The sequence below is a fragment of the Agelaius phoeniceus genome, chromosome 1, assembly GCF_051311805.1.
Source record: "Agelaius phoeniceus isolate bAgePho1 chromosome 1, bAgePho1.hap1, whole genome shotgun sequence".
Lineage (NCBI taxonomy): Eukaryota > Metazoa > Chordata > Aves > Passeriformes > Icteridae > Agelaius > Agelaius phoeniceus.
The window spans coordinates 143,226,517-143,237,755 of record NC_135265.1 but is presented as its reverse complement, the minus strand read 5'-3'; the positions used below and the strand labels follow the sequence as shown (position 1 = coordinate 143,237,755).

The window sequence follows — 11,239 nt, the reverse complement described above, 5'->3', positions numbered from 1 at the left end:
AATCTTGGTTCCCTCTTGTGCACAAACATCTAATTTTAGCCAGCTAAAAGCAATGTCTCTAGCTGCTATTCAGTCAGGCAGCTTCAGTAACAATGACGCATCATCCTACAATATCCTGTATGCTCTCAAAGAAACCTTTCTAAAGATTTTTTTTTTTACCTCTGAAGATGCATATTTCTTCCCATTGGCTACAGATAATCCTAGACTACCTGAGAGTAGTGGACAGGCAGTTGGACTAGATGATTGTTGTAGGTCTGTTCCAACCACACTATTCTTATCCTATCCTATCAACTTCTTTGTTCCTAGAGCAAAGTTAAATTTTTCCTTCCCTTGCAAGTTAAAGCCGGATGGATAATTATAATTTTCTCCATCTGTAAGTGGAAATGGGACTGCTTTCCCTTTTCAGTATGCCTCTAGAGCTCAAATCTGTGGCCTTTGTTAGTTTTACAGTTCCAAATGATGGCCACCCCAGTAATCCATCAGGAAATAAGGACCCAGATGTACTTGTCAGAACAGCAATCTGGATAGAAATTATGTTAAGTCTACATGCGATAAACTATTTCTGTACAATATTGAAAAACTTGTGTACATAAGTCTTTTGACCTTTGTCATCTGGTTCTATATTTCCTTGCTTCTGATTTACATCATCTGACATTGGTTTATCTGTAGCTCATTTTAGTGAACCAGAATTTTGATTAAGACATCCTCTTGCTGGTAGTACACTCAGTCTTCTGCTAGTGAGGAAAACAAACAGCAATACTGGAGTAAAAAATCTCTTTCAGGCCAAGAAACCAAAAATGGATCAACTCTTCTCCCTTCAACAGTGCTTCCCTGGCAGCCTTCCACTCGAGGTGTGAGCTGTATTTTGTAGTTCCTAAGAAGAATTGTGTCAAAGAAAACCGACACTGAAAAGGGACTGGAAGTTTTCTTACACTGCCACAGTGTCCACTACTGTCTCTGAGACCAGCTCCTTTCACTCCCCTTGAAAGGCTCCATCCTCACATCTGTTTTCCTTATTCTAAATACCAAACTGAGTCATAGAATGCTTTGGGTTTGAAGGAATGTTCAAAGACCATTCTGTTCATTTCCCCTGCCATGGGCAGCGGCGCCTTTCACTGATGACTCTGTCCCACTCCTCCCCAATGTGATAGGGACACTGGAGGTCCCCATTGCTTTGACCTCTTTCTAACCAGGGAGCTCTGACAGTAGGTTACATCCTGCCATCTGGATCCATGGACCCCACAGATACCTGTATTTACAGAGTGCTGTGTCAGAAGGGGAATCAGAGTGGCAGTAACCAAGAGGAAGAAAAAATCAACAGAGAGGAAAGACAAGTAGGTAAGGTAGGAGTGGCTGGCAAGTGGCCTGGAATATAACTGTGGTCAGAAATTTGTCTGACCTTGAGTAACTCCCTTCAAAACAGTATTTCCCTCCCTCTACTTCTCATGTCTTGGGTCTGTCTATTCCAGTGTTTTAATTTAGACAGAGAATACATTCTTTGAAAGACTCTTCCTGACTTCTCATGCTTTGATATTCTGTGGGGAAGGATTTCAGAGCATGCACAGACCAACATTAAGCCAGAAGGGCTTTGTTCCAAGAGGATCCCCCACACTCCAACCAATCTTGGACATCCCATCCTTGGGATCAGGTAGGAGCTAGTCCAAGGTATTCCCCAACGGCCACCATGAGGATGTCAAGTCATCAGCAGCAGCTGTTTCACCCAACAGATTCTTTGCAATTAAGCTACAGCAAAAGCAAATACAGACACAGCCTTCATTGCCAGAGTTACAGGAGTGTTTAAGAGCAGACACAGGCTCCAGCAATCCATCTTGGCAGTTCATAGCACAGCAGGGCTCCAGATATATCTTGGTAGGCTCCTGGTACTGCTACAAGGCAAAGGGAGGATGCTGAACTACTTTGTTACCGTTCTCATCTTCTGTGAAGACTGTCTGTCCCTTGAAGATTTTTGTTCCTACTTGTATCTCTCCTGGCCTCATGAAGGGTCCACTTATTCTGTAGTCCTTGCACAGCTTAGTGAGGATCTCACTTGGCTTGGTTGCATCTCGCCATGCATTGTACCCTTCTCTGCAAGAGGGGACAGAGTGAAAAATGGGTGAGGTTTTCCTTCAGAATAGTGCACTGACAGATCAGGAATTTCAATGCAGAGATTCACTTTGTGGTCAGTGGCCCTGATACCAGCTCAGTTAAACTTTTCCTTTGTCCAGCACTGCTACTTACTTGAGACACTGCCTCTTTCTGCTCAGGTCCTTGGAGATCAACCACTCCTTTCTCTTAAAGCACAGGAGAAGCTGAGGCAGCCTTGCCTACAGCTTAGATAAAGTAATAATAGCATGGACAGGCTTCCCATGAGGAAAAGGAACAGAGCTTGTTCCCTGTTGTACCTAAAAGATTTGAGATTACATGTGCTGCATCCATTCAAGGAGAATTATTCTGCAGCTCCCAGATGCAAAGGACAAGCTCAGGTTATCTGGGACATGTAACAAGCACATGAAGGAATATCTCACACTGGAGATTGAGCTGGCATGGGAAGCTTGGGGTTTGGTCTGTGTTCCTGATTGCTTTTCGACATTGTTCACCCTTGGTTTGTAGAAAAAATGAGAAACAATCATAGAAGAGCCCCAAACACACATCTCCCAGGTTAGTGCCCCACCCCAGGGCAGCTGAGTTATTTTAGCTTGACTTTCTCTGCATTAATTATTTTTTATGTGCAAGGTCCTTGAGAGTGCAGCTGTCTGGCAGGGACCAGGAGCTCAGGCTCACTGCCCCATGGCTCACCCCATCACAGAGGTCGTGTCAGCAGCCTCTGCTCCTGCTCCCTCAGTGCCACCCCAGTCCCAGCAGCCCAGCTGCAATCACTGCAGCTGAATAGCAGAGAGCAAAGTAGAGCCCTGGCATAATTTCTCTGAGAGATTTTTCCCATTTGCCCTTTATGCCTGTCCAAAGGCAGTTTATCAAGCAGGTATGTTGTAAACATCAGCTGTTTACTATCTAAAATACTTCTTGAACCAACAGTGCTGTTAATTTAAAAATATCCATTCCCCACTGAGGCTGGCAGCTACCCAAAGCCACCACTAAGGTCTTTGGTGAGTTTTAATTAAAATACTCTCTGTGACACTTCTGTGCTGGAGAAAGCACAATATCTGGAACACATCTGTAATTTCTCCTTTGAGTCAAGTCACTGACTGTGAGCTCTGCTGCTTCCTAAAGAAATACTTACATTTCCTATAGAAGTACTTACATTTCATATTGACTCTGTAACCCACAGGTAGCTCGATGTCTGCTGTAGAAACGATTTTCCAAATCAATTTTAGTCTCTCCAATAAGATCATCTGTCCCAATGAAGTCATGGTCATAGATCAAGACTGTGAGCAAGGAATCCTTGGGGAATGTAGCCTGGATTTCAAATGATCTGCAGGAAAAATTGAGACCAACATGAAGGCAAATCACTTTTGAAACCTCAAAGGCTAGTCTAATTAATGCCATGCAAACAGTGTGTGAGTGGTGTCTCTTCTCATACACAGTGGGATTTTTTGGTAGCGCTTTTTGCTTCAATTAAATACATGAACATGCTGCAAACATACAGTGCAAAAGTGTATTCTTTCCCCTGCTTCCCTATCACCCTGTGAACAGTCCTAAGATTTTTCCTACAATCCTGAATCCAGTAATGCTGATACAGCTGAATGTAAGGGATATCACACACTTTTCAGAACCCCCAAAATAGACATCTAAGTATTTTTTGTTTTCTTGCAAAAGCTGCAAGTTAATAATGAATATAGGAATTTGGGGGCACCCAACAAAATGATCAGGCAAAAGTTTTAAATAAATCTCAAAAAAGCAAAGATAAGAACTCCCTTTCCACTTGGTGCATTTTTCAGCAATCAGTATAGTTGAGATGTGATGGGAAGTTGAAAATATAAACGTGATCATAAAAGAGATTTGAGAAATTAGTGAGAGACAGAATATCTTGATCACAACACTGACTCCAGATTTCTCCAAAGCACTGAAAAAACTGAGCTTTGTCTCCTGAGGGATGAGTTTTCTACTTTTCCCTCTGTTCTAGGATTCTTTCAGTCCAAAATAGTATAGTTTTTCTGTCTTAATGTTCTTCTACCCTGATTTAAAATATTTTCAACCCTCTGAAAATAGGGAAATTTACTGGGGAAAAAATAACACAGCAATTAGCATCAAAACTATAAATAACTATAAAACATTGATAATTCAAACTGGATCTTTGCTGACAGCTTGCCCCTGGCTGTCTGAATTAAAAAAAACTCAGATGTCCTAGAATTATGAGATTTATTTAGCACTATTCAACCTGAAACAACAACAAAGATTGTGTAATCACACTTTACTGTTCTGATATTTATTTTGCTTTAAACTTAATGATTGTATTAATTTTCACAGACAATTATCATTTGTTGCCTCATTTCCTCTCACACATCATTTTGCAAAACCTCTCACAGATTGCATTACTTGGTATGTTTTGATGGGTATGAAAATGAAATATTTTATTATCATACAGTGTGACACCAATAATCAATGCTTTAACCATCAGAATTACAAAACATCCAAACAGGCAGAAATCAGCATATAGCAAACACTTAGTAACAGCAGCAGTGGTAACAAGAGATAAAGCAAAAATTACACTGAATACAAAAATAAGTCATCACTGACCTTCCAAATATGGGGTTGAGCTGCTTGGGGATGTAGTTCTCCCTGTCTTTAATTTCTGTGTTGCCCAGCCTCAGCACAATGTAGGGATCTGACTTCCCATCTGGATCAGCTGGGCTGAGGTTAAATGCCTGTTAAGAAGGAAAATTGTGTCCTCAAGGAGTTTGCTTGAATATAGCAGGGTCCCTACACAGGACTGTGGTTTTCCTGCCTGGTCCTGGGTGTTTGGAAGTTCAGGGCCTTTGCCTGCTTCATGTAATGTAAAATTTGGCCTGTGGCTTTGTAGGCTACTATGAAGAGATGATCTGGAGAGTTTGCAAAGCTGGAAATGTTGTCCCATCACTAAGCTAGAAAAAGCTAAGCAGGAAAGGCAAGAAAGGCAATGCTAGAAGAAGCTGGGTGCATGAGTGCAGGTAGGATTCAGGAAAGATTAACCCACAAATATTGCTCCAGATCCTTGAACAGTGCAAACCAACTCTTTATAGAATCACAGAATTGTTAAGGTGGGAAAAGACCTCTAGGTCCTTATATTCATTCAGGAAGTAAAACTATCTCTTCATATTTTGTTGCCACAATCTCTCTGCATGCCATCTTTCTGTCTTAGATTACCTGCAACTCTCTTGTTTCTCTGAAACACCAGTTTCTTCTACCCATTTTCCCTCTCACACCATTCTCTCTCATCTTATGCTCTGTATTTCTACCTTTATTGACCCCAAAATTTATTTACTTGTAGAACTTTCATAGTATGCTATTCACGGGCCCTCACAAATACTCTACCGTTTCCCCCTTACTGAGGTTTTGTTTAGATGTGTGTCATTTTTAACAACTCAACTCATTAAAACTGGCTGTATTTGCATGTTGTGGATGGAACAGGTTATCCATACTATGTTAGTTATGTATCCAGAGCTTTTAGTTTCAACAAGTGAAGTGATTCTCCAGTCTTGGAGAAATCTCCAGATTGATTGTGAGGAATATATATAACATTTTCTACTCTGAACACACATTTCTACAGTATGAAACTTTGTCTGATATATGACCAGGAAAAAGCCCAAACCCCATGGATGAGGATTTTCAGAAGCTTAAACAAAGACGCTTAAAGTAATCTGAGTTGAGAGGAAAAATCCAAGTTATTTCAAGGTTAAAAGAGCATCTGTCTACTTACAGCCACGATATAAACCCTGATGAGCACTTTGACAGGGTGGTTTGGGGGGATCCCTTGCAGGATGCGGGGCTGCCCTCCATCCAGCAAGCTGCCATCCTCAGCACTTGGGTAGATGCAGAAGGAGCCCTGGAAATACATGGACTTTTATCTCCCTTGAAACCAGATCAAGTGCAATAAAAACCCAACCCTTTGAATGGAAAATCATCACTCATGAAACTCATTTTGTGGTAGCCCTCACAGGGAACCCAAACTGCATTGCACCAAACATCACCTTTTAAAATGTCTGCTCTCTACAACATGGTACTGTCATATCTAGATATTTACAAGGAGTATCTCTGTGCCTATTTGAAACTAATACCTGTCGGTCTTCCAAATCTAGTTTTCTTATCATTAATATCTTAAAGATAATATTTTGACCTTAACTGTATATTGGCAAATTAATAATTCCATTGAGTAAGTTTCATGAGAGTGTGAGAGGAATCCAGCTGTATTTTTGCAGCTCATATGAATCAATATTGACTCATGTTGCTGAGTAGCTCACACTGCCTGAAAGCAACTAACAAGTCATTTGGACAGAAATCTGCATTGCAAGCTAATTGAGACATCAATCAGCTTAATCAAACAAATCCTAATAATATTACTCAGGCTTTGAACTTTTCAGATTGCCTGATGGAGACCTGGATGAGGCTGTAGCTGTGAGGGCCTATACTTAAATTACACAAAATTACATGTAAGGTTCTGTAACTGAAAGTGTAGAAACCAAGTTGCATTAGTGAAATCTGGACTACAAAATATGTCTTCTTCCTCTTCTGTAATTTCAAACTCCTTGTGATTCCTTAGCTCAAAACAAAAGTGAACACCTGGTGCTGGATGATGCTTTTTTCTCTCAGATAATGGGAAAGGAAAAAACTTGACTCTAGATATAATAAAACTAATTCTATTTACAACAGACTAGCAATATTTATTTCTTTCATCCCTGGCATACCTGAAATATGTATTAAAACCTAAAATCTCTAAATTATTACCCATTTAATTAATATTAAAGCTTACCTTAAATTTTCCTATTATTCTGTCTTCAGCATCAGCATGAACTTCATCATTAGATTTTCCTCTTAAGAGCTGGAAAGTTTTCACCCAGTCCTCAAAGTTATTAAATTCACTCTCCAAGTCTCCTTCATAAATCTTTGAAAATAGAAGAATGCTAAAATTTTGTGGTGCAGTGAATATATTTATAGCAACTTTTTTATTAGAGAATGAATAGAAATTCATTTTGACACAAAATGCAAACTTTAATAAAAACCAAGGTTTTGCAAAAGTCCTTGAGGAAAAAAGTTAATTCCCCATTTAAAACAGGACCAATTTTGTCCTCAACCAAAGGCTTTCTCCAACTGAAATAACACATTAATGCAGCAGGTGGAAATAGATCTGAAGGGGCCAAAATGAACATTTGTAGCCACTGGTGTGAGTGAAAAATTGTGGATGTGCTGCTCTTTGCTTCTGTTTCCTTGCTGCATTGTGCCTTTGTTGAACTGACCCATTCTATTGTGTTAATGCATCAAAACTTGAGAGCAAAGCAGACAATAATAAAGTGCTGTGGGGACAGAGCTTTAGGGTAGCTCAAAAGACAAAAAATTTTTCAAAGAATATGTTTTTTCAATGCTCTCCCCCAGTAATTTATCAAGCATTAAATGGAAGGGCCTATACTACTGCCATCTCTCAAAAAATGGAAACAGCAGTTTCAAATTCCCATTTATTCAGGCACAATCTAATCCAAACTGTTCTAATCTTTTCAAGCATCTCATCTTTCCAGGCATTTTGCACAGCACATATAGTTTGCACATATAGTTTTCTTTGAATTCCTTTTATCATTACCCAACCAAATCTAATGTGAGCTGAGTATTATTTCCCATCAGGAAGGGTGCACTAGACATCACAGAAATGCTTTCCACTTCTTTTTAAGGACATTCTTAATAGGCTGCAATATTTTTAACATGGAATTTGGGATTTCCAACTACAGTATTTTATATACAAACAACAAAACTGAATTTCACTGAAGTTTCTCTGGGTTTGTCTCCACCAATAAATTCTATGTCTAAGACTAAGTGGGCCACACGACGGTCTCCTCTGTGTCCTTTGTGCTGAAGGGCATTATCACTATTATTTAGTGTGTTTTATTCATTTTAAAGTATCTGAAATATGTATAAGGAGGGTTTGCCAAACTCAGTTGTGATGTCAAACTTTGGAGAGACATTTGAATAACAACAGCCTTACCTCAGCCTTACTTTTCTCTTACCTGCAGTGTTGCTAGGTTTGGAGTTTCCTTCTGTATCCTTTTCAATGTCTTATCCTTCTTCTTTTTGTCTGGCTCATCCTCTATGATCAATGCTATGTGGTCAGAAGTCTGCTTATCTGCAGAAATTTAATGACATCATGATTGTCTTAGTAAGCAAAGTACATAAAATGCTTCACACAGGGATGCAAAATACATTTTTTAAAGAGTCCCTCTTGCTCTTTCTCTATTTATTCCTCTACTGTCAGACACAGGAATCCTCTCTTTCACCACTGGTCCTCCCAGGCAGGGAGGTGGCAATTTCTGCTCTCTGTGGCTGCCAGTGCTCATAAAGAGCTTGCTGGACCAAGTGTGATGGTGTCCTGTATGGCCCCTCCCCAATGGCCTCCTCCCAGACCACCCTTCTCCTCTCTCTCTGACTCCTCCCCAATGCAAATAAACAGATTTTATCAGCTTTCACATAAAATTTAAGGTGTATTTAAAACTGAAAGCTGTTGTTTAGGCTGACAGCTACTTCAGATATCAGGATTACCTAAGTCCTTCTCTGCTTAAAGATGTCCCAAAATAGGTGTATTTCACCTGGTGAAAGCCTGGAAGTGTGAGAAATGGGAGGAGGTACACCAGACTAAAGTCAGATTCCAAACACTGAGAGGGGATTTCTCAACAAAAAGAGGATGAGCCCTTAAAAGTTACACTGAGGTGGTTCAGTTCTTTGAAATCTGGATTTTGAGTTGACTTTACTTTCATTTTTTGAGTAGTTCCTGTGTGTTTAACAGTACTAAATATTTAGAGATAGATATTTAATGTCAGAGATGTATATGTATAATGCTTATCATCACAGGTTAAAATTTGCAACAAAAATGATCAGAAGAGAATTTACTATTTACTTGAATGACAGGGAATTCATGTTAACCCAACCCTGACTGTGAAGTTTTAACCTACCCATCATCTGATCAGTTGTAGAGGAAAGAGCCCAGTACAACAACAGTACTCTCTTACCAGACATTAATTGTTGCCAGCAAAATAGTAGAGAAGTGGCACTAGAGACAGTATTGATGCAAAATATTAGAAAAATGCAAATAATTTACTTACTGTCTTCAGGTTTTCCTTCACTGGAAAAAATTCCTTTTGCCTTTCAAAAGAAAAACATGATGGACAAAATCCTCATTATGAGTGTAATACCGAAAAGGAATCATTCAGCAGTCAATCTGCTTTTACAACATTGCTCATCTGTGAGAGTTTTGGGCATGCTGGGTGACTCACCTTTTGCATTTTGAGCACAGAAGCATAATATTTTGACCACCAGTCAATGACATTTTCAGCTGATTCATCTGCAATGGTTCTTTTTCTCCTCTTTGTTGACCGTAGGATGGATTTTTTAATCTCCTATCAAATGATGGCAAAAGCACTAGAACTGATTAAAACTAATCACCTGACTCATGGCATTAAGCATGAACAGCTGTATACACAGAAAATTTCAACCTCCAAGAGTTAAACAAAATGCAAAATGAATTCTTGTCTCTGTCTTTTATTCCAAGACATTTCATCATGATCATTGTATGATTAAAGCTATCTCTGTATTTTCTACTGACTATGCCGTGACTTTAAACATTGGAGACACTGCCACAGGAGCAGCCCATACAACAGGCAAATCTACACACATAATAAATAATGATGTTTCAAGGGAAGCAAACATTCAGATACAAATTGTTTTCTCCAACTTGAATCTGCAAGTATTTTACAAACCTATCAGTGGAAGTAATGGAATTCTGTGGTGTCAAAGCTGCATTGTTAATTAGTTCTTTTGAGGGTCAGCGAGATAGTGTGGGTATCAACATAACACCCAAAATCTCTGTACCTGGGGTCAACAGGTTATCACTTCTTAAGGAAGGGCTGAAGTCTGCAAGACTGCAGGAGGGAGTTAGCTGGTACCTTCAGCTGTACCCACCTTCTGCTTCTTCTCTTTCCCTGGCTCAGAGGCAGAGTGCTCTGGTTCAGTGCCAGGAGGTGCTGTGAGGGATGGGTCTGGCTCTACCACTGTCAATTTACCCTGCTCCACCTCAGCATAGATGTCATCAGCTAAAAATGGATCTTCCTGGGATAGCTCAGCAGGCTGGGATGATTCAGGGGAAGCTGAAATTGAAACTTTGCAAATTAGGTAAGATTTTGCAGAAATACTGTCATTGCATTTCATGATCATCAAATAATCATGTGATTAAGGGTTTGATCCTACACTCAACACAATAAAGCACACTGCTAAGTGTAAACCTCTAAGAAGGTCCTTTGTCTTTTTATTTGGGGTCAGTAATGAGCACTTACCTTTCTCAGTTTCTGCAATGTCTACTCTGTTAGGTGCAGCTTGAAGACCTAATGGGGTTTTACATAGGAATTGCTTGAGACAGTTGATGGTATGTGTTCCAACAAGAGTACTCCTCCCAAATGCTCTCCAGTCAACCACACAGATGCTTAGTGGTGGATGCAAGAGTTCATTTTCAGGCAGCTCCTAGTGCAGGGAACAGACAGCAGCATGAGAAAGTTGCTAGAGAACATAGAACATGTCTAGAATATTTCTCATGCACAGCAATAAGGCTTCTACTCTTCCCTCCTTCCCTCCCTCCCTTCTCCCCCTTTCTCATAATGCAAAATGCATTCAGCATAGGCAATATGATTTTTGTTTTCTGCAAAATCTAGAGAAAGCTCTGATTCTTTAAAGTACAGAGGGAACTATACAGATTGTGCTGCTGGGATGAATGCCATGCTCTCATATTGAAGCATCTCTTGTTAGAATAAACTGGGAGAATCAGGAGCATTCAGAAGGATGAAATGCAGTGTTGGAAGTTGTGAGTAATTCCACTGGTGATTTGTTGAAGGCTATCTGCCCTATCTGCCTCAGTTTGCCCGACAACAAGATGTGGGCCCTAAGTGGTTACATGCCTTATAGGATGAACTACCAAGAGGAAAACAGCTCTTAGCACAGTACAATACGAGCTAAAAATACTGTAGGAACTGTACTTCAGTACCCATGTTATTGTTTTGATATACTTTTCTCAAGAGCAAATTGAACAGCTTTATTCTGCTGGTGACTGATTCTGAAA

General features: G+C 39.9%; 1 protein-coding gene across 1 annotated transcript in view; it reads right to left on the bottom strand.

The window, feature by feature from the left end:
• FER1L6 (fer-1 like family member 6) overlaps positions 1–11,239 on the bottom strand; it is a 68,931-nt gene that overhangs the window by 13,887 nt on the left and 43,805 nt on the right. The window contains exons 25-34 of the mRNA XM_077188751.1: positions 10,464–10,647; positions 10,093–10,277; positions 9,408–9,530; positions 9,237–9,276; positions 8,148–8,263; positions 6,905–7,036; positions 5,855–5,980; positions 4,696–4,823; positions 3,260–3,430; positions 1,925–2,085 (exon numbers count right to left, since the gene is read on the bottom strand). Of these exons, the coding sequence (XP_077044866.1) occupies positions 1,925–2,085; positions 3,260–3,430; positions 4,696–4,823; positions 5,855–5,980; positions 6,905–7,036; positions 8,148–8,263; positions 9,237–9,276; positions 9,408–9,530; positions 10,093–10,277; positions 10,464–10,647 (1,366 nt within the window). The remainder of the gene's footprint in view (positions 1–1,924; positions 2,086–3,259; positions 3,431–4,695; positions 4,824–5,854; positions 5,981–6,904; positions 7,037–8,147; positions 8,264–9,236; positions 9,277–9,407; positions 9,531–10,092; positions 10,278–10,463; positions 10,648–11,239) is intronic.